The sequence below is a fragment of the Eptesicus fuscus genome, chromosome 15 (genome assembly GCF_027574615.1).
Source record: "Eptesicus fuscus isolate TK198812 chromosome 15, DD_ASM_mEF_20220401, whole genome shotgun sequence".
In the NCBI taxonomy this organism is placed as follows: domain Eukaryota; kingdom Metazoa; phylum Chordata; class Mammalia; order Chiroptera; family Vespertilionidae; genus Eptesicus; species Eptesicus fuscus.
In genome coordinates, this window is record NC_072487.1 from 38,277,372 (window position 1) to 38,301,963 (window position 24,592).

Genomic DNA, 24,592 nt, shown 5'->3' on the forward strand with positions numbered 1-24,592 from the left:
ACATATTGCTCCAGATGTGTTTGGATCTCCAAAAGCAAAAAATTGTCTTACTGGGCCCTAACCCAGTAAGACAAAAGAATAGGAAACTTCTATTTTTCTCCCCAAATCCATAGGGGTAAAAAAAAAAAAAAATTCCAGTACCAGGGAATTTCAATCTTTGTTTACTCCTTTGGTGGACAGGGTGATATCTTTCCTTCTTCTATGCTGAGTCCATATCAAGGAAACAAGATAATTTATCAAAATGTTAATCTGTCACAGTCAGTCCCCTCCCGACCCTGATGTGTTAAGAAGATGAAGTTCCTTCCTTTGGCCTTTACTATCCACTTGACCATTTCATTAACTCGATTGATTAAAAAAATATTTCTCTATGTGTTGTTGGGATAACTGAGCAAAAATAATAATGATAATTATAATACTCCCAGCAATTCAGTGAGTATGTGTGTGTACATGTGAGTGGGATAATTATTCAACATGTCTAGAGGTAAAGGGAAAACCATTTAGTATTTCTCAAAATGCTTTAACCCGATTCTTTAATATTAGAAATACAAACTAAAACAATGATTTTATTGTCTGTGAAGAGGGGTGTGAAGAGAGTTTGGGATTTCAGTGAAATGCAGGCTTTGATGATTCTGAATATACATCTCCTTCCGCTATGCGAAAAGTACTTAAATACAGCCTAACCCAAAGGGGTGGGGAAAACACCTTATTAAAATCAGATGCTTTGCTGTCTTATGCAAGGACTTTTCCTTTGTGAAGATATAAAATGTGTGAGAGACTCCCTATGGTGTCTTACTGATTTGTTTTCTCTTCACTATCAGGTCTACATTAAAGGAGTAGAAATAAATGCAATGTGAAAATGTAGCGTACAGTGATTGCCTTTAACTATCTTTTTTTCTTTCCTTCTCTTTACTTTCTGTGCTCTCTCTGTAAAGTGGAGCTTATGAGTCATCATCTTGTAGAAACAGCAAGTGGTGACTCATTTCTTAGGCGTTTTCGAGAGTTGTACGTGGCATTTCAAGCACATAAAGTATTTAACCCGTGATTATCCCTTAGCTGTTAATAGTAACATATATGATGTTTTTTATTTCCACAAATGCACTTAGCATTATTATTGTGTGTGTGTGGGGGGGGAGGGGCGGTTCTAACAGATTATTCACAGCAATATTGACACATGATTCGTGATTTTCTTTTCTTTTTATATTTGGGAGTTTCATTTGCCTTCTAAGTTACAACTAGAATTTTGGAAAAAGTGTTTTTCTAATTATTTTTTCCTTACTATTTCCACAAGCACCCTTTTATTGTTGCTATAATAGGTTTGCCAGTGCATTACAAATTCAAATATATAAAGCAATTCCTCTGGGTTTATGCTACTGGTAACCACAAAAACAAAACAAAATGAGACTATATGTTTCTTACAGGTAGTCAAATTGTTTGAAAGGTACACGGACATTTTCCTTATTTCCTAAGAGTGTTACTGTGTACAAAGATTCCATTCCATTTCCATTACCCAAGTTACAAATACAAATAGAAAAACAAATTTTGAGTAATTATCTTTTCCCTTCTCAGCTGACAAAATAAACGTGATCTTAGAAGGCTGGTCTACATGTCAAGATTGATTTGTAATTATATCAATCAATTCACTAGTTAGTAACTGATTAATTATTTCAACACATACTTATGATAGGTGCCCAAAATATAGATAGGCATTTTCTCAAATATTTAGATTAGATAATCATCCTACTTCAAGACATGTTGATTTCTTTGAAAACAGGATTGAGAATTTAGGAAGTATTATAAAAAACTGACAGTCTTGAAAAAGTATTTTCACTGGCTTTTCTAAACCCAACATATAAGTAAGTACCTGAGATCCCTATGAGAAAAAGAGGAAAAAGAAGAAAACACCAAAATGTAGCCTAGCCTGAACCTGAATGCTGTGGGAGAGTTCAGACTTGTGCACAATTTAATGGAAACGTCATACAATATTTTGTAAGATTTCATGAAGGATAAAAATGAATCACCAGTGATGTTACCAGAACTAATTTGCATCAGGTGAGAAATTTCTTATGATACCTGTTCCATCATAGTTACTAACTAATCCATTAATCGTTTTAATTTATAGTTCTGATTTATTGTTCAAATACTCTAAATGTCAAGAATTTATTTGTAACAAAGTTTAGATAAAATTGTTCCTATATATATGAGTTACTGTAAACAGGCCTTCCTGCAATGCCAATACTTAATTTTGGATAATTATCACAATTTCTTTGTTTGAAATTATGGTTCATTCTAGAGCTCCATTTCTTATTTATATCAAGAAGCTATATCCAATCACAAAAAGCCTTTTATTCTGAAGGCAGGAAAAATGCTGGTGAAGTATAAATAGAGAATTATTTAGCACTATATACCATAACAGTAGGATTTACAAACATATATTGTCACAAGAATTCCTGTGGGTAGGCAGCCTAGATAATATTACCCCATTTTACAAAAGTGGAAATAGGTTCAGAAAAATTAAATATGTTACCAAGGTCACATAGTAATAAGTGATGGAGCTGAGATTCAAATTGAAAGGTATTTAAATTTTTTTTGTTCTCTTTTGTTTTGAAGTTTAAACATTTTTTCATTTTAAGCCTGTTTAAGGTGGGGGAAAAGGTGTCAATCCTTGGTATCAGAACTGGAGCAGAGGGTACTGCAAATATGAAAATCCATTGCATACTAGTCCCTCTGGAGAAAAAGAAAACTGTGCAAACTAAAGAGGAAAAAAAATCTGTCCTTCCGTTTCTTTTCCTTTGGGTTGTCAGCTCTGAGTTGGCATGGTGAGTAGTTTTGCAAGACTTGTTTCACTTTGTTTTGGGCAAGGCTGAGCCATGTATTTCAAACAAAAGACAGCCAGTTACTAACTTCTGGTTGCTGGGTGTGGTCTCCTTTCAAGTTCTATAAAATCAGGAGCCCAAAGCTTCAGTGCGAGTGTGAGACTTTCCGAGAAGAATCTCTCTATAGCTCTTTGTAAGAAGGCAGAAAACAAAGGTAAGTCCTGGTTTTTCTTTTAGTTAGTTTTGGTTGTTTTGAAAACTTCTCCCATCATGATGTTACATATGACTGCTGCTATAAGATTTATGGCTCACTGTGTTTGATATGTTTTGATAAATCTTTCTGTTAAAATTACACAGGGTATTTGTATTTTGGGAATCACAAATGGTAGTGTTTTGTTTTACTTAGTTAAGAAATATAATTTTAAAGTATTACTTTGCTTAATACTGACTTGTTATACTGTTGGTGAGTTCACCATGGAAAAGAAGGAGAGAATGTGTTTTTTGCCTACAAGTTGTGAGTTTCCAAGAGCTTTGTGTGCCCCACATGGAAATCATGATGTAGGGGGGTGCGTGTGGGGAAGGACTCAGGCCAGGGTGGGTTTCAGGGAACTGTTTCTAAATAGCATGGTTGACATCATTTATTTTCTTTTGTAAGGAAAACGTAATAGATTCTGGCCTCATAGTGGTATCATGCCCTTTGTAATTGACATTTTGAAATTAGTGTTAGTTTTACTCATGCCATGTAAATAAATATTAAGAGGATCTGCTTATTAACCATGTCATTTAAAGAGGGTGTGAATGCCTTCTTATTCCTGTTAGTGTCTGTGTCATAGGCAGGCTTTCAAGTGCTGATCAGGAAACCTACTGGGAAGGAAACATTTTTTGAGGTGTCAGATAGATAAATCATCCCTTGGGAAAACCAGATGACCCATTTAAAGTTATTCTACTTAGTAGCATCTTGATTGTTGAATGAGATAATGGCCATGCCACTCCTTACAAAAGCACAACCTAAATCTAAAGCAGAGTGTTTACTGGTGTTGTATACATTTTCAAAAGGAATGAATTTTTAATCATAACCATATATCTGGCTGTTGTTCATTACAAATGTTCCTTCAAGAATTTTTCTCTTAGCCCATTTTGAGTGTTAAATTAAATGCCCCATATCTACTTTTTAATGCTAGCTCATTAAGAAAGGTATTGTTTTTTTTTTTTCTTGACTCGTTTATGTCTGAAATTATATATGGACTTTGAAAAAGTAACATTCCCCTCTGCCTGCACGAATGTATTTTTGGTGGCTGGAAGAGAAGGCCCATTGCAAAATGATTCACATGTGGTGAAATGCTAGTTTCATCATTCTGAAATGGCCTCTTCTCTAGAAGTTGGTCAACACCCTAGCCCCGGGTACTAACCACATCTGGCAGCTCCCCAACAGTTGACTGATGTTGTCAAAAGAGTCAATCATAACATTATTAAGGAACCAGCTAGAGTCTCATGCTAATTAAATACTTTTTTTACTCAAAAGATCTGCAAAGGTTGTAGATGACATAAGCTTGCTGAGCTGATTGCTCTTAATCCTCTCTAGACCCATTAATTTATGGCTTATTTTGCAAATCAGCTAAAGCAGTGGTCGGCAAACTCATTAGTCAATAGAGCCAAATATCAACAGTACAACGATTGAAATTTCTTTTGAGAGCCAAATTTTTTAAGCTTAAACTTCTTCTAACGCCACTTCTTCAAAATAGACTCTCCCAGGCCGTGGTATTTTGTGGAAGAGCCACACTCAAGGGGCCAAAGAGCCGAATGTGGCTCGCGAGCCGCAGTTTGCTGACCATGGAGCTAAAGCAATGGCCCTATTCTTTTCCAGTGATAAATCAAAAGTAGTTTTTGAAGTAAATGAGTTCATCTTTCTTTAAAATGGGATCAATTTTTATCAGAAAAATCAGAACAGACACAATTTATATAATGTCTTCATTAAGCTAATTTTTTCCACTTCATCCTCTTGAGGTAAAGTTTAAGTTTGGCACTTCAGTGCTATCATGCATTTTAGATACTATTTATTCCAACACTCCTATTTTTACAAATGAAGACCCCTAGATACCTTAAATGTTTTCTTGAAGTCCTACAATCAGCTAAAGAGAATCAAAATAGGGCTTAGAACGCCTCTATTCTCATTTTTATATCCTATAATTATGGGTAGAAACAGTTGTTAAATTAGCATAGATATGTTTCCTAAATAATTAACACTCATACACTGTTTATTCACTCAATAATGCTTCTTAGCATACTAAATACAGTGCCAGGCATTTTGGCCCAGATTGGAGGGACGGAATCAATAGTAGATTAGCATTGCCTTCATGTAATGCTGCTGTAAAAAGACACATAAGTACAAAGTGGTAATACAGAATGGTAGGGCTCCCATAGGGTAAAAGCAGGATGTTTGGGGAGAGCACAGAACTAATAAAGGCTTTCCGGAGGAGGCAGTGAGGTCTATGCTGACTCCTGACTTAGAAGTGAGACAAAGGGCTATGGGCGTGGAAGAGAAAACAGCATTCCAAGCAAAGGGAACACCCTACTCCAAGGCCTGGAAGCAAAACATTTGTGAGGCTACTTTTCATAAAGCGGCTCTTCATAAGCCATGCTATTGTACGGTCTAATTAGTTTCTCTCACACGGGTAGGTGTGAAAAGGGTTTGTGAAATATAACCCAGCTGTTAATAGTTCACCACATTTGCTTGGTCATTAATCCTTCCCCTTCTTCCTTCTACCCTCTGTAGATATTTTTTTCTGTAACATTTGAGAGAACTCTGCAGATATGATGTCCCTATGCCTCCAAATACTTCTGCCTGGATAAATTTAAAAAATAAGGATACAACCATAGCGCAATTTAAAAAAAAAAAAATCAGGCAATTAACTTGAATGTAACAGGCCTAGCGTTCTCAAACTGTCTAGTGGGTGCAATCGCTAATGTACCATTTCTGGAATACCTTTTTCTTACATTTAGTAAGCGTAGATCCCTCTAACACCGTGGGCATACTTTTTGTGCAATTTTCCTTCTTTAATTCCTTGCTGAATGAGATGAAGAGAGCTCTCTTTGGATACATGAATATACAAAAAATGCTAATCTCTAGAAAGCTACGCACATTTATGCACAGATAAATGAGATCGGTAGGTTAGTGTATGATCACTAATCAGATAAATTCTGGAATGTTGTTAATTTCCAGGAAGGTCAGCCTATGTATCAATGGCCAACTTCATCTTCAAATAAGATGACGTTAAGGCCCGAACAGGCAGAATGGTCTGGCTAAAGTTTTTGGCCAAAATGTTTTTTTTTTTGCTGTGGAATTTGTAAGGTGTGTTGCCATTGCTATGCATTTGTGTTTAAACATGCAGTTGACTTTAGGTACTTAATTAGTAGTACATGGCGATTCCTAAAATTCTTTTAGAGCAACTTCGGACGTCTTCTCAAAACCCTTGTTTCTCTAAGCTTTGTTCAGAGCTAGTGGATCTCTTGTGGCTTAGCTGAGCTTCCATTCTCCTCCAACTGCTTTCACGAGATGGGTCCTGCTTAGGCTGCGTTTCTCTGCAAGGCCATCCAAATCACTTCACACTGAAGTCTAGGATATGCTATAAAGCTGTTTCCTCTGTGGACACTGTTATGTAAATAAATCATTCAACCCTTTTTTTATTTTGTGTTATCGAATTAATAGAGCAATACCATTTTCTTATACTTTCTCAAGTTAAGAAAGCGATGCATTATGTAAGCATCATTTTAAAGTGACAAAAACGAGTGAAGTAGGGGAAAGTTCTCATAAGACTCATTTTCTAGCGTGAGTCTCATTTTAAAAATTATATTTGACAATCTCCTTAATTTTTAAAATCTCTTCTGAAGTTTTTATTTTCTAATTGAAAAGAGTAGAAATAGTCAAACATATGTTTCTATAACTGTGCAAAAGTACTTTCTTTTGAGGATTCGTGAGTGATCACATCACACATGTTGAGGATTCTACTTTATGAAAGTCTTGGATGAGATGATAAAAGTGGAAATTTCAAATACCTAAAACCTTGCCAGAAATTGCTAGATGCTTTTGATGTGCCAGTAAAAGGATAGGAAAAGGAAATTCTGTAAATGCCAATGGCAACGGCACCAGATTATGTAATAGGAATGAAACCCTTGTGCAAAATATTGTACAACAGGACTTTACCTTAGGAAATAACTTCAGATTTATCAATTGCTGGGTCGGGGAGTGGAGAGAGATTAAGTAAGTGCACAATATATAGTTTCTTCTCCCAGACCACCGAATAGTAATTTGAACAATCCCATAATAATGAAGGGGAGATAGTTTCTGCTTTGGAGATTATTTCCCTCAGGCATTTAATCTCATTACCTGGAACTGCAGTTCTTTTCTAACAGGCGTGGATTGAAATACTGTCTGAACATGCTGTTAAGGAATCGGGTACGGTTTCACTCCTCGTGAGTCATTTAGCTTCACGTGAAGAATTTACAATGGCGTAGATTATCCTTCCAGTCTCCCTGACAAATATTCATGGGAGTAGTCTGCTGAGGGATCAACAGAAGGGCGTGGAGAGATATCAGTTTAGACCTGGGGCAAAGGCTCCTAAAAACAGAAGCCCGGACAGAAAGTATCTCTGGGGGCTTCTTTTGTGGGTAACACGGAAAATACATCAGTCGTTCACACACTTCAGGTTCCCAAAATATTCATGGTTGGTTACATAAAAGCACTGCTGAAACATGATAGTAATTCCAGAAATTTCCTTTAAGATAGAGTTTACAGCCATGTTGCAATTTCACTCTCCTGTTAGAGCAAAGCACCTGGTATAAAATAATCCATTTCCCAGTTGTTCGTGTTGGGTGGAAAAACATGTAGGCCTAATATTTGAACAGCTCAAAAAGAAAAAAGAAAATTAGGAGCACTCCAAGTGCTGAAATAATTTTATACCAAGGATTGGGAGAAAATACTGAATCATTCGGGGGAAAGAAATAGTACCTGAATATCCTTTTATGGATAGAGTTTTAAGTTTCAATCAACTCCTTCAGATTGCCACATATTTAGTATTTACCTTATAAATGTAAATATTATGCTCTTTTTGTTCAGGCTCTCTGGGATCCTACAAAAATTCGACAATGGCCTACTAAATGATCTCTAATCTTTCATCTTGCCCATCTCTTAGCCATTCTCTATGATAGATGAGTAATCTTTTCGACATATAAATAGAATCATATTGCTTTCTTTTAAAAAACCCATTAATTTTTTCCCCCAAAAGTTTTAGGGATGCATTTAAACTTCTTTGTTGGAGCTTCTGTCACCTTTCTAGTTCCAGTGAACTTCTTGTAGCTCCCCAAATAGGACAAGTGTCTCTCTGTTTTGTTCTCTTTCACTTTTCTGCCAGGTTAATCTCAGCTCATTTCAAGAGAGGCTCAGGCCAGCCAACACGTCTTCTAAAAAGTTTCTTTAGCTTTTGTGTTTTTCCCACCGAGAGCAACAGGAACTTGAAGTTCATTGAGGCAAGCAATGATGTTTTGATGCTTTTTTGCACCACCAGTGCTTGGCAAATAGTTATTGGTCTGTAAGTTTATTTATTTTTTATTTTATTTTTAAAAATATATATTGCTTTATTGATTTCAGAGAGGAAGGGAGAGGGATAGAGAGATAGAAACATCAATGATGAGAGAGAATCATTGATCGGTTGCCTCTTGCACGCCCCTTACTGGGGATCAAGCCCACAACCTGGGTATGTGCCCTTGGCTGGAATCGAACCTGAGACCCTTCAGTCTGCAGGCCGACGCTCTATCCACTGAGCCAAACCAGCTAGGGCTGGTCTGTAAGTTTAGAGCAATGAAGTGAATCACCAGCTCCTCTCTTCAGCCTATATGTTGTTTATAGTAGTCCTCTGATTCCTAAAAGGCAGGGACTGAATAAGCCAAGAAAGAGCCACATTTCTGAGTGGAGATGATGGGTGCCTATTCAAGGGTAAGATTCTCCTTTGAAAAACTTACACCTAGCATTTTAATTATGCTTCTAAGAGTAATATCCTGCTAAGTCAAGTTAAGGCTACTCCAATATGTCTTGTGTCTGTAGGGGAATGGAGTGATGTATATGTGTGGTGAATTTGTGGTTTGTAAAAGCATCTATCTGTTTTCTTTCCAGAAACTTCTTTAAAAATGGCAATGGTATCAGAATTCCTCAAGCAGGCCTGGTTCATTGAAAATGAAGAGCCGGAATACATCGTAAGTCAAGTGACAATAAAATAACTTAGTTAAATATTAAAAAGGAAACGAATAGGAGTGAGCGGACATTAATTTTTTCTCTCTCATCCACAGAAAACTGTTAAAGGATCCAAAGGTGGTCCTGGGTCAGCAGTGTACCCCTTTCCCAGCTTCAATCCATCCTCAGATGTTGCTGCCTTGGATAGAGCATTAGCAGTTAAAGGTAATGAAGTCTTCCTGAACAGCCCCCTCCTGCACACTTCAGAATGGCTGTCTGAATGGCTGGTGAAAAACAGACATGTGCATTGGAAAAAGTCTGTTTCATTTTGAAGATAGGACTTCTTTATCAAATGAAGCTATATTTCCTTTCTTACCACTTAAAACAAATGGTTAAATCTGCAGAATCTCTGCTGCCATAACAGATATCCTTACCAGCTCATGTCTAGCATAAACTCAACACTGAAACCAACACCGCTGCTCACATGGAGGGTCTGCATTAAGATCAAACACTGTAACTGGGCGAGTCAGGGCCCATGTCCTCTTTCTTTCTCATTCATCTAAGAAAGCTTCCCTTTGAGGAGAGTAGTTGCGTCTATATGATCCCTTTTGTTTAGTTTGTTAAGAACTTCATTTGGAGCACCTTGATAATGAATCATTTAATGTCGGTTATTACTGAGGAACAAAATTGATTTTAAAAGGCAAGCCGCCCTTTATTTCCAGGTGTGGATGAAGCAACCATCATTGACATTCTAACTAAGAGAACCAACGCACAGCGGCAACAGATCAAAGCGGCTTACCTCCAGGAAAAAGGAAAGGTGGGTTGGAGTGGTAAACTTAGGTATTTAATTTCAGTTGCATTTGTGTTCAACATGGGTTTTGAAACACAGTTACCTAGTTCCTATTACAACTACTATGACTGGGATTGCCGTATTTATCCATTTGATTGCAACCAAATCAATTCCGGCAAATGTATTGATTTCATACTTTTGTCCTAGTGGTGTAGGTTCTTTGCAGATGTGTTCTGTATTGGGGACAAATCTTTAATTTCAACATAACCAACATCAAAATTAGATAAGGAATAGGTTCTGGTTGAAATGTGTCTTCTGCTAAAATTTAAACTGAGTTAATGCCTAAGTGTAAATTTATACATATAATTCTACTATTGACGTAGAGAATTTTCATGAGTTTATTTGAGCCAAACTAATGACAATTGCCAGGAAGTAAAATGTGAAGTTTTGCAGCTTATTTTATACATTAGAATCAAAGGAGGAGACATAAGGAGGGATACATGAATTTCATTATTTTTAGATTAAGGGGGCAGGGTAAAGCAAAAACAGGGAATTCTCTGGGATTGGATGAAAAGTAAAACGGAGAGACACATTCTTGTTTAAGGTGGGTACAGGATAGCTAATTAACAGTTACAGCACATAGCGATGGTTTGTGAGGAAGAAGATAACAGTGAGGGTTCTGTGATCTAGTGCTCTGGTGCTGGTGGTGGGTGTGCCCTGAGGGGTCCGGCAAAGGTAATTACTCTGACATTTTAGATGCAAAAAAAAAACATTTTACTGGCTCACTTCAGGTCAAGATTGACCTTTGTCCAGGAAGCTGCGGGTCTAGTACCAGACTACCTGCCACAACCTGCTTTCAGTGAGGAAACCTATGTTCATCCGATCCTATGTGGTTACTTTCTGTCTCTGAGTTTGTAAGGCTCTCCATTCAGGCCTCTCCGGAGCTTGTCAGGGTTAGTATGTGGCCCCTTTTTTGCCCACACTACTTTAAACGTAATCTTTGTATTTTTTACACCAAACAAGGGCAGTGTTTCTTAAGGAATGCACTTAGGAAACTACATGTCAGTGTCTGATTATAGTGCTTCTTTGAGCAGTGCAAACCTCAAAGTCTGGAAATATTGTTAATACATTATATATATTTTTAAGAATTCTTACTATAGTTTCTGTTTATACACAACCCTATGCTTTGAGCTTTGTGGTTTCTTCCCTCTATAAAAGATTGAGAACCCTGTCCTATAGGGAGGATAAATCGTGATGGCAGGAAACTTGATTTGGGGTGGTGAACACACCACATTACAATAGACGGATGATAAATTATAGAATTGTACACAAGAAACATATGCAATTTTATTATCCAATATCACGACAATAAGTTCAATAAAAAATAACTTCACAGCTAAGAAATAAAAAAATGAAAAATATTAAAAAATAAGTTATCAACAAATTTAGTAAAATTTCATTCTAATCACTCTAAAAGATTAAGGTAACATTCTAAAAATCTGGTGCCTTTTGTATGCAAAGGGAGGAGCTCTAAATATGGTTGAGTTTAGGAATCAGCAATAAAATTACCTAAAGGTCAGGTAACGCTACATTGCGGTGTAACCTAGCACTGTTACTTATTGTAAGCCCTGATTCTAATCTTTCTTGTAGCCCTTGGATGAAGTCCTGAGGAAAGGCCTTAGAGGCCACCTTGAGGAAGTTGCTTTGGCTCTGTTAAAAACTCCAGCCCAGTATGATGCGGAAGAACTTCGTGCTGCCATGAAGGTAAATGCCTGATTTAGGAAACACTTCTTTCCTGAAAAGAATGTGTAGGTCAAATCCACTTAGGCCTCTTATTGTATCTTCAACATCTAGTATAGGGCCTATCAATTAAGGGAATAAAATGATTAATTAATTAAAATTGTCATTAATCGCTGTGTTATTCCCATGCTCAACATGTCACTATATCAGTCATATATCTCACCTTTTACATCTTTGTCCAAAATATTGGTTTAAAAGCCATTTTGTTTCTAGAGCAGTATACCAGATAGAACTAATTGTAATTACTAAATATTGTGGGAAATGGACTAAATGCCAGATTCCAACAAATTTCAGGACACAAAAACTAGTTGATGCTCTCAAGTGAAGATTTTCCTGCATTTCCTCTTCCTTTTAATTCAGGGCCTTGGAACTGATGAAGACACTCTGAATGAAATTTTGGCATCAAGAACTAACAGAGAAATCAGAGAAATTAACAGAGTCTATAGAGAAGGTAAGTTTTAATGTCCAACAGTCCAAGTACCTTAGTTGGAAAAGGAAATGTGAAATACTTTTCTTAAAATTGAATATGGGTGTTAATTAGGGGGACTTTGAAACTCTACATACTAATTTTTTTTTATTGTTTTCACATGTCTACTGTAATCACACACTGTTACTGGGTAGCATTCAATTTGTTGGGGTGCTGAAGTGAGACAATGTTTGCACTTTTAATAAAGTGTCCCTTTAAGACTAATAGTATTGTAATTCCATAGTATTGTAATGGAAGTCAATTCAAAGCATTACATTCAAAGAATTTTCTAAGTGGAGATGATGAGCTTTATTTTGGAAATGGTAACAATAAAAATAAAATCTCCAAAAAAAAAAAATTCTCCATTTGTCCTTGGAAAGGTAAAGAGCTAGGTACTTATAATCCTGAGATGGCAACTCGTACCATTATGAACTTTAGCATTGTGCACATAAATGATTTGCTTATTCTTTATGTCTAGTTGCATCCATAGGGATGAAAGAACAAGCCATTGCTCATTTATTCTATTCAATGAAACAGCTCATTTAAATGATATGCTCAACATTGTAAAGATGGTAGCTGAGCAATACTGGGTCCTTCCTATTTTCCTTTTCTAGTTTCCCAAACCAATATGCAGATCTGGACTTTTCATCCCATGCACAGAGAATACAATGGCCCTTGCATTTTGTTTTTGGAGCAATTTAATAAAAGGATCAGAATAAGGAAGATTTCAACCTCATTTTCAGCATTTATCTCATTATCAATATTGATCTTAATTCATTTATAAGTGATAATAATCAAGAGGGGCATTATTTTTAGTTTATTCATTTATAAGTGATAATAATCAAGAGGGGCATTATTTTTAGTTTTTTTTTCAATAAAACATAGTTTACAAAGGGCAATAGCCATATTTTCCCATTATACCTAAGATATAGTCTAGTGATAGCTTATTAAATTGTTCCATCTTCTGGTTAATTATAAATTCAGTTAATTTTTTCCTAATACAGCATTATTTTGCATAGTTAAGCAAGGGTGTTTATAAAATAAAAATTTTAAGTCTATCTATATACATACATAACTAAACTATATTATATATACTTATAATGAAAATAAATGAATAATTTGTGTTCAAGCAAGCACCTCTGGTTTATTCTTTTAAATAACTGCTCTATTCCATCACATTGCTTAAATTCTGGCATGTTTATTTCAGAAATAACTATTTAATACCTATGCAATTCATATTAGCAAAAGCTCTGTGACTGTAGGTTTTCATTCATAGTATTGTCTAAATTGCTTTCATTGCCTTAGAGGATATAAATTTGATGATCCAAAGTTTTACTTGGTCCAATATCCTATTTTTATTTTTAAAAAATTATATTTTGAATACATTCCATAAGTCATTGAACATTTGGCATTGACATTTTCAAGCCAATATAGAGATGTCTGTTATTATAAACATCACCATTATTTATCATTAATTTACTGCAAAACATACCTCTCTTATTTTTCAGAACTGAAGAGAGACCTGGCTAAAGACATCACCTCAGACACCTCTGGAGATTACCGGACGGCTTTGCTCGCTCTGGCTAAGGTATAATTCACGTGATTCAGGGAAGGCCTCTTCTTTTATGAAGAGTAAAATTTTAGATTTCATCTCACTCTAGAAATGAGCAATTGACTCTCTTTTCTCTCAAAGAATATTATTTATTTGATTTTAAGGGAATTAAATGAATCATGTGATTCCATGCTAGTAAACAACTTACCAAGAGAATGGGATTTTTATTTTTTTCAGGGTGACCGGGCTGAGGACTTTTCCTTAAATGAGAACATGGCTGATTCAGATGCCAGGGTAAGCAATACTTCCTACCTCAAATGGTTCCTGCCTTACGTGAGGTTATACCGGATGACCTCCACATGAAAGCAAGCCTCAAGAGGCCAAGGGCACCTAACGTTCATTCCCTGAATGATGGGCACTGTTCTGTACTTGAGCAATCCAAGAAAAAGAAATGCAGTCTTGATGTTTTCAATAGATCTCATTATTCATAAAGTAGGAAAGGGTTGAAAGGGAACAATGATAATTTGATTGGTTGTTCCACAGAATTGTTATATTAAGAAAACTCTGATTTTTATTTTATCAGGCATAATTTTTTATTAAGTGAAGTGGAAAGAGTAAGCACATCTAACATTCTTTTAACAATGAACTTGAAATGGCTTGTAGATATAAGCTTACATTGTAAAAATATTATAGTAATGATATTATAATTATAAAACAATTATAATAACATATTTATATACATTCAAATATATTGTTATATATCATTTCAGTGAGGTTGCTGGTTATTAATATGCCAGTCCATTGGCAACATTAGAAAATGGTACCATTTTAGGGTTTGGAATTTCTGTTGAAAAAATAAAACTATTATTTGCATATGCCTTCCTCTTGGGATAACATTGTCTCTATCAATTCATCACAGTGAGACAGTAAGAATAGAAAGGTATTTCTCCACCCCCACTCCCTTCACAGTAACAGTACATTATCTTGCACATAATAGGCATTCCTTAACTTTTTGTAGAATAAGTGTATACACATCAGATCAGTTTGCCTGAAAAGTCCAAAATAACTTCTGTCCATTGGAAATTTGACCATTTTAATAGAAATTGTGTAAGCAAACCAAATAACTGAAGTTTGTATTTGAATAATTATCTATACTAAAAAATATTATTTGCTTATGACATTTTAAAATTTGCTTTCCATTTTAAGGCCATCAGAGCTCTAAGATGTATGTTTTATGGCAGCTACTTGGATTAGTGTGTTCCAAGAGAATGATGGCAATTAAGATTTTAAAGTTAACAGAACAATGTGTGATAATAAGAGGGATTATCTTTTGCATTTACAAAAGAGAAAAACCTATACTTAAATAAGGCTAAATTATTTACCTAAGATTACAGAGTTATTAAGTTACAGAGTCAAAATTTGAATCTAGAAATTCTAATATCAAAATTCAAGACCTAGGTTATTTATGGTTGAATTGTTGATTTTTTAGTACCATTTGCTAATAATTACTTTGAACAATTAAAAGTAGATAAAAATTAGAGAGGTCCTTGGAGTTATCTTAACATAGAATGTAATCTTAAAGCAATTTAATTCATCAAACATCTCTTCTTCAAACATGTATTCAGTCTTTAATGTTTGCAAGGCACCTTGAGAGATACTATGGAAGATACTCTCAATCTTAGCATCGTGTATTCTGATCCTTTTGGATACAAAGCAGATGCCTAGAAAATCTTAACATTCTCATGCAGATATTAAGTCAGCAGATGGCCACGCATCTATTTCTGTGTTTCTTGACAGGCATTATATGAAGCAGGAGAAAAGAGAAAAGGGACAGATGTGAATGTGTTCACTACCATTCTTACCGGCAGAAGCTATCCCCACCTTCGCAGAGGTAAGAAAAAAAAGTGTTCCCAAAACCTGTTTATAGCAGATGCGATTTTTTTTGAGGACAAATAAGAGAAAGGAAAACAAAAAGTCTTAATCAGCAGCCATCACTCATACACCGAATGAATATTGTATAGGGCTTCTGACCCCTTATTGATCTTTGTGAATTCAACTTCGTATAGGGATCATTTTATAGTATTTGAAACACTTTTGTGACTTTGGCATTAGAGCATTATTTCTTTATTTTCACTATTTCTATTCCCCCCAAATATTTGGAGCAGATGTGACAAAGTATATACATACAATAGAACACATGAAATTACAATAAAGAAAAACAAAAAACTCAGGACTAAGTTAAAAAAAAAAAGTGCATGTAGATGCTCCAGAAATAAAAACTAAAAGGAGTTTTTCCCTTTGAGCACAAGATTTTGCTGAGCCTACTGGAAGCCATGGCAAATAGAACATCATAATAATTACCTAAAGTTTAATATCTAATAACTAGAGGCCTGGTGCACGAAATTCGGGGGAGGGGTGTCCCTCAGCCCAGCCTGCACCCTCTCCAATCTGGGACTCCTCAAGGGATGTCTGACTGCCCATTTAGGCCCGATCTTATTGGGCAGTCGGACATCCCTCTCACTATCCAGGACTGCTGGCTCCCAACTGCTCTCCTGCCTGCCTTCCTGATTGCCCCTAACTGCTTCTGCCTGCCAGCCTGATCAACCTCTAACCACTCCCTTGCCAGCCTGATTGATGCCTAACTGCTCCCCTGCCGGCCTGTTTGCCCCTAACTGCCCTCCCCTGCAGGCCTGGGTCCCCCCCAACAGCCCTTCCCTGCAGGCCTGGTCACCCCCAACTGCCCTCCCCTGCAGGCCTGGTCGCCCCCAACTTCCCTCCTCTGCTGGCCTGGTCACCCCTAACTTCCCTCCCCTACAGGCTTGATCGCCCCCAACTGCCCTCCCCCTGCTGGCCATCTTGTATTCACATGGGGGCAGCCATCTTGTGTATAGGAGTGATGGTTAATTTGCATATTACTCTTTTATTAGATAGGGTAGCACACTGATTTCTAATGCCAAAATGAAGTGAAACTTACTATACAGATTTTTATATAAGCGAAGATCCATTTGCTATGGCACTTAGCTCTGATTGTAGCAAATGTTATGATTGTCAATCACATGCCATTTCTAATAAATGTCAACACTTGCAAAAATTTCCCCCAATTATACAAGAACACCAAAACAGCCATGTGACTTACATTCCTAGGACAAGATGAAGTATCCAAAATATACTCAGTTCAGTAATTAGCTTTAAAATATGTTGTGAAGTACAGTCATCCCAAGGAGTGCTTTGAGTCAGTTGCCCCGATTTCGCTAAAGTTTGCTAAAGAATGGGATGCTGTCTACATCTCTTAGTTTAAATGTCATATTCAGTGTTTCAGAAGTACACCAAGTACAGTCAGCATGACATGACCAAAGTTCTGGACCTGGAGATGAAAGGTGACATCGAGAAATGCTTCACAACTATCGGTACGTAGTCCTGGAAGGAGAAGAATTTTCTAAGAGAAAATTGTGTCATCATTGCTGTCCCATAATTAAAAACAAACAAAACAGAGCAATACCAAAAGCGAAATAACTCAGATATAGTTAATCTAAGCTTCAGAGAGAGGCAACATGTAACCTAATGGCAATGCATAGTTAGCTAAATGTATACAACAGCCTTCTTAATAATAACAGATATCATTCCCTTTAGAAAAAAAACAGATATGCAGGTGGAAAATGTTACTGAGCCCCCGCTTACGCCACAAGATGCACCAGGCTGGACGTAACACAGAGGAAAGTCAGAATGGTCATTAAGATGGAATTTGGAATTAGATAACAGATTCAAATCCTGGTCTGTCACTTGCCAATTGAATAGTCCTAGGCAAGCCCAGAGGTTTTGATTCAGTAGTTCTCTGGTAGCTTCTGACAAGGTCTTTAAAAGAAAAAGACATTAAAGTTCTCTCATGTTATTCAGCTGACCAAGTAGGGCTGAGAGCCTGTGTTCTAAAGCAGCTTCTCGTACATTAATGTGCACAGGAACCCCCTGGAAATTTTCTCAAAACACAGATTCCTGTCTTACTAGGTCTGGCGTGGGGCCTGGGATTCTGCATTTCTAACAAACTCCCAGGTGATACCAATTCTTTTGGTCCAAGGGTAACACTTTGAGTAGCAAACTAGATCATCTGTTAGCATTTTATTTGGCAGCTGCCTTTTACAGCCTGTCCTTTCCACTTTTTTTCTTGTTATGACATGAAAAAAGTATGTATTATATGCCAATACGGCTTTTAACACCAACTGGTTTCCACATTTCTAAGAAGAGTATGCTCAGAATAGCATGAAGCTGCTATTGTTTTTCTTTAAGATAATAGGAGAGAGGTGATGGTGTTATGAGGAAAGAATATTAAAAACCAACATCTAGAGAATAGCTTCTCATAAAACAAGTATCCCATATTGAGAAGCAAGGTGAGAAATGGGAGTGAATAGAATCTTGTTTGTTGCAAAACCTAGTATCTCCTATTTCTTTCATATGCGTCTTTCTTCTTTTGGGGTATATAAATATGTCAACTAAAATGTGCCTCTCTTGCAGTGAAGTGTGCCACAAACAAACCAATGTTCTTTGCTGAGAAGCTTCATCAGGCCATGAAGGTAAGATTCTACTTATATGATTTGCTTAGGGGGAAAATTATTGTTAGTGGAGAGAACACAAAACCTCCAATTGTTTGAAAACCACACATTTTTGTAAATATATTTTCATTGATTTCAGAGAAGAAGGGAGAGGGGAGAGAGAGATAGAAACACCAATGATGAAAGAGAATCATTGATTGGCTGCCTCCTGCTCATCTCCTACTGGGGATTGAGCCTGCAACCTGGGCATGTGCCCTAGACTGGAATCAAACCCGGGACCCTTCATTCCGCAGGCCGATGCTTTAGGGCATAAAAACCGTAAATATTTTAATATTTTCCCATTAAAAAGAATCACGGTTCCATCCAATGCAAGAGGTAATACACTTCCTTATTAGAATAAAATGGTTAGATTTGTGGTATTTTTTATAGGTTAGATGGTAAGGTGAGCTTGTAGGTAATTTGTGAGTTACTCATGCTTTGCATAAAAGCAGAGTCAGCATAGGGAGGGTGATATAATTTCGCTTTTAATGTGATTTTAGTAACCTACATCTGCTAAGTTTGTGAGTTTTACAACCTCTCCTTTTCTAAGTTTAATTTGTTTTTTATTAGTCTGTCTTCCATGCCATGGGTTAATATGTCATTCTAAGCTTTTAAAAATGTGCTAAGATTACTGAAGTAGAAGGTGTTATTAAGATGTATTGAGATGTACTTCAGCCACTTTATTCTCCGGCTTGCATCATATTATATAGGATGCCACCTGTATACTTATACTGTGAAAAGTTATGATGTTGTCTTTTTTTCCCTTTAACAATTCCAAAAGAAGGAAGTCGAGAGAGAGAGAGAGAGAGAGAGAGAGAGAGAGAGAGAGAGAGAGAGAGAGAGAGATTTAACCATTCAATTAATAGAAAAGAGTCCTTATGAAATAATAGGCATTGTGCCATTATGTACTAGGCAGTACAGTCCCTGAGCCCACGTCTGCTCTATTTAGTGGGCTAATCTGATGGGCAATGCTATTATAGAAGAGGAGAAGAATGTCCTCTACCCCTAGACTTTGGATGTCAATGTAGCCTTGTTCTCAGCTAAACTAAGACCTGATAGTGAACAGGAATTAGCCAGATGTGAACAGGGGTAGAAGAGATGGAGAGATACAGTAAGGTTGGCCCAAGAGGAGGAGGTAGCATTACCCTTTCAAGATAATAAATCCATTTAGAGTGATGGTGCATAGTGGAAGAAGAGATTGTAGAATTAGGCAGGGCATTGCAAGCCCAGATAAAATGCTTGGTTTTTTATCCTATGAAAAAAAGACCATTGAAGGATTTTAAGTAGGTGAATTAGGCCGAAACCGGTTTGGCTCAGTGGATAGAGCGTCAGCCTGCGGACTCAAGGGTCCCAGGTTCGATTCCGGTCAAGGGCATGTACCTTGGTTGCGGGCACATCCCCAGCAGGGGGTGTGCAAGAGACAGCTGATCGATGTTTCTAACTCTCTATCCCTCTCTCTTCCTCTCTGTAAAAAAATCAATAAAATATATTTAAAAAATAAGTAGGTGAATTAGATTATCAGATTTGCAATTTAGATAGTTCACTGTATTTGTAATTATTGAACAGTTTAGAGAAAGGAAAGACTGGATGGTGGAAGGCCAGTTAGGAGGCTGTAAAAGCTCTTAAAACACTGCTGATGTAGCGATTGGGTTCTTGTCATTTTATTACCACTTGTGTAAAGTGTGTGTGTGTATGTGTGTGTTTTAATGTAGAGATAGTTTCTCTATAGAACTATATGAGTTAACAAAAGAGCTTTGTATTCAAACCCATATCCTGCTCTATTATGAGTAATAATAAACAAGTAACCCGCACTTGTTTTGGACAGGGTGTTGGAACACGTCATAAGATATTGACCAGGATTATGGTTTCCCGTTCTGAAATCGACATGAATGACATCAAAGCATGCTATCAGAAGTTGTATGGTGTCTCTCTCTGCCAAGCCATCATGGTATGTTGTGATTTTCATAATTCTACCCCCACAAATTATAATTCTTTTTGAAAGAGAAAGACTGACTTACTATATCTATAAATTTTATATGTAAGATTAACTCATTATATTAAGATATATAATTTATAAGTAAATTTAACTTTCGCTGGTAAATTCTACTAATAAGTTCTGTACTGAAAAAATACTCAAAATTTTCAGCATTCATAGAACATTTAGTTTCTCATACATAAATTTAGCAACCAAAATGTTATTAGTAAGGAGATATAATGATTTATTTTGCAATGAATATTGATCAGAGGGTTAGAGACTTATTATTCTAAGCTTTTCTTTAATTTTTGTCATATGTAATATGTATAAAATACATGTTCATGTGATCTCATTATAATGTTAAGAAATAAAGTATAATGCTAACAAATAAAGGCAAGTCAAGGGTTTTGAAAGATAGGTGACTATTTAAATTCAATTTGTTACATATAACGAATAACTGTAATCTACCGAGAAAATCACAAGCTTATAACTTTCTCTAGTGAATGAGTCAGATATTCCTTAAGATCTGAAATGATTGTTATGTTATATTTACTCAATTCTGTATGGCATCTTATTCTTGGAAAATAATAGCTCTAATACACAGCATAATCAATTCAGAGAAGTTCACAATCTGAATCTTGACACGCATTGCTTTTACATAACCCACTAACAAATATCAGTTATCTGCTATACGAATTAAGTTATTTAATTACATAAATAATATTCTTATTGAAGATCCTGGATAATTGATGTACTGTGATGTATGTTCTACTACTCTTCAGTCTACTAAGATTATAATTACTCTGTTATTTAAAAATACTTTATATTGATTGTGGTTTCAGGTAGCATTAAGTAATACTCTATTTTTAATCAACAGGATGACACCAAAGGAGATTATGAAAAAATCCTGGTGTCTCTCTGTGGAGGACAGTAAACATTCCTTTGATGATTTCAAGCTTTTTGATCAGAAGATTTTTAAATCATATCTTTTCATGCCATGTTACAGATTTATATAGGAAAGTTTCTTCAGCAGGATTAGTCTAGCTAACTGCTTTCTGAAAACTATAGCCTATAAATCATTTTTATATCACAACTCTGTATAATAGAGATAAGTTTTAAAAATATATATTTGCTCCAAACTGTAAAACCCCATAATAGGTTGTTCTGTTAACATTACCTGAGAAAGATGTTTATGTAACAGAAAATAAAATGATTTTACAGGACAATTGGTGTATTACTGGTTCCTCTGTTCCGATTTTCTTCTGTGTGTAATGTAGTGGTTTAATTTAATATCAGGGGATAGGAGCCTCCATACTAAACTATAATCATTTAATGAAATAGATATTACATATTAAAGAAAATACAGAGTTAGAAAATAGATTCCTTACATTTTATCACCTTGGTACAGATTATCGAGTGTTTCTGTCTAATAATGGATTTATTGCATCAGTGATTGTAATAATTGGACATTCTGCTATTTTTGTGAATCAGTGTAAAGAAAAAATGGCAACAGCAATAAAAATTTCTCACTTGAAAAAGATAGCTGCATGTTCACTTTCTAAGAAAATGTCAAACTGTTTTCGAGTGGCTGAATCATTTTACTTTTTCACATAAGCATACAAGTGATCTAGTTTCTCCACAGCTTTACCAGCATTTGGGATTGTCACTATTTTGTATTTTTGCATTGTTGTCTTTTTATTGTTGAGTTTTGAGAATTCTTTATGTAGTCTAGATACCAGTGCTTTGTCAAATATGTGGTTTTCAAAATTTTTCTTTCAGTATATAGCTTGTCTTTTTATCTTCTTAATAGAGTCTTCCTCAGAGCCAGTATATTAAATTTTAATGAGGTCCAGTTTTTCAATTTTTTTTTATTTTATTGATTGTGTTTTTGGTGTCACATATACAGACTCTTTACCTAACCTTAGATCCTGAAAATTTTCTTCTGTTTCGCCCTCCCCCCCCCCCCGCTAGAAATGTTATAGTTCCATTTTACAGTTAAGTTTGTAATCCACTTTGAACTATTTCCTCTCTCCCTTCCATTCACCCTAAATATCAATGGGGAAAAATATATCCTCCAATGAGGATTAACAAACAAACAAACAAAAAAGAACAAAACATCTGAACAGCCACCTCACCAGAGATATTAAGGTGGTAAGTAAGCATATGACAGGATATGCAACATCATATATCATTAGGGAATTGCAAATTAAAACAACAATGAGATACTGCTACACACCTGTTAGGATGGCTAAAATTCATCTCATGTAGGAGCAACAGGAACTCACAAATATCACTCATAGGAATGTAAAATGTTACAGCCATTTGTAAAGACAGGCAGTTTCTTACAAAGTTTAAGTGTCATTGTACAATTCAGCAATCACACTGCTAGGTAGTTACCCAAATGAGCTGAAAAGTTATAGCCACACAAAACCTTGCACACAAATGATTATACCACTTAAATCATATCCAAACTTTGGAAGCAACCAAGATGCCCTTCAGTAGGTGAAAAGATAAACAAACTGTGGTACATACACACAATGGAATATTTATTATTCAGTGATAAAAAGAAATGATGTATCAAGACTTGGAGGAACCTTAAGTGCATATTGCTGAATTAAAGGAGCCGATCTGAAAAGGCCACATACTGTATGATTCCAACTATATGACATTCTGAAATAGGCAACAGTATGGAGACGGCAAAAAGATGAGCAGTTGCCAGGGGTTCAGGGAAGGTAGAAGGGATGAATAAGTGAAGCACTGGACATTTTTAGGCTAGTTAAATTATTTTGTAAATATTGTGGTGGTGGATACATGCATTATGCAAACCTACAGAACTATACAAATACAAAGAGTGAACTCTTATATAAATTATAAATTTTAGTTAATAATGTATCAATATTTGTTCATCATTACTTCTGCCACATTATTTTGGTTACAAGCAGGGCACAAGAATGTTCAGATTTAAGAGGAGGGTGATTACATTTCACCTCTTAAAGGAGAAGTGGCATGGTCTTAAATGATTTGGGGAAGAATGGAGATATTATGACCACCATTTTTGTAATAGATAATATGCCATATGTAGGACGATAGCATGCCATTACATTTCATGTACCATCATTTGCAATATCTTTCATGAACTGTCTATGCAAACTCACACATTGTCATTGCCTTTAAAGCAGAAAGTCATGGTTCTCCTAATTATTTTAATGCAATAAATAACTACCTTGGAACAAGTTTTTGTGGGGTGCTGAAAAGTCATGTCCAATTTATTGGCATACCTACATCATAGTTCACTAGATCACACTCAATAAATGAGGGTTGAGACATGGGGCTTTTTTTTTTTCTTTGTGGAAGTCATGGAATATTGCTAGCAAAGAAGAGAAAGAAGATAAGACATCTGTGAATATTTGCTAAAGTTTTATTATAATATGGGAACAGAGAGGTACAGAGGGTTGTGACTTAGAGCCCGAGAGATCCAAGTTTTAATCAAGCCTCTACCACTTACTAAGTGACCCTGACCATAATAATTACCTTTTCTAAGCTATAGTTTTTAATCAGTGTAATACTACTACTGTTACTAATGTTACTACTACTACCACCACCTGCCTCACAGAGTTACTATAACACTAGAAATAATGGAGGTAAAGTAACTGACACTTACAAGGTACATAAGAAATTAGAGGGGAAGCTAAATATAAAATCACTTAAAAGAAAATGAAAAAAAAAATCATTGCTTCCAAATACTAAGCTATTTGGTAAGGATATGCCAATCAGCCAATATAACTGAATGATTTAAAAAAATTTTTTTACCCATCTCTTTTGCTATAGATGACCTAGACCTTGTGATGATTAAGCTTAGATTAAGCTAATTCTTAGCTCCAAACTGAAATGACTTTAAAAAATGGAATGATATGAAAAAAAAATTTTTTTTTCTTGCACTGGGGTTTGTGCCGCTACTTCAGGCCGAGCCAGAAGTGCAGGAGGAGAAAGCGCTCTGTGTCCTGAAACTCAAAACTCAGCCGTGCGGAAAGGATCCTTTCTTTCCTTGGGACACTGACTCAGAAGCCAGGGCGACCCACCTTCCAAATCCTTCCTTTAGCTTCGGTGGGTACACAGTGCACCTTCGTGCCATGGTTACCGCTGTTCATCCCATGACTTGGAGGAATGACTCAGAGAAGGTGAGCGCCTCTTCACCATAATTCAGAGTGAGTCAGGCTGCCTGACTTAAATCCCAGCCCCGCCACTCGCTGACCTCTTCACCCTGCTCATTAGAGAATGAAGATAGCGATGGCTGCGAGGGAAAGGAGAGTTTGCCACCTCAAAATGTGTCTTTGGGGAATGTTATGTTCGAGCTGGTTCTTTTTAAGAGAATGAAATAAAAGAGGCAGGG

The 24,592-nt window shown here is 36.1% G+C and overlaps 1 protein-coding gene across 1 annotated transcript; it reads left to right on the forward strand.

The window, feature by feature from the left end:
• Positions 1–2,943: 2,943 nt before the first annotated feature.
• On the forward strand, positions 2,944–21,428 carry ANXA1 (annexin A1). Its single transcript, XM_008142073.3, has 13 exons — positions 2,944–3,027; positions 8,980–9,059; positions 9,153–9,261; positions 9,759–9,853; positions 11,477–11,590; positions 11,987–12,077; positions 13,601–13,680; positions 13,882–13,938; positions 15,442–15,535; positions 16,956–17,051; positions 18,151–18,209; positions 20,053–20,175; positions 21,080–21,428. The coding sequence occupies exons 2-13, from the start codon at positions 8,994–8,996 to the stop codon at positions 21,134–21,136; spliced, it is 1,041 nt and encodes a 346-aa protein (XP_008140295.1). The 5' UTR covers positions 2,944–3,027; positions 8,980–8,993; the 3' UTR covers positions 21,137–21,428.
• The last annotated feature ends 3,164 nt before the right edge of the window (positions 21,429–24,592 follow it).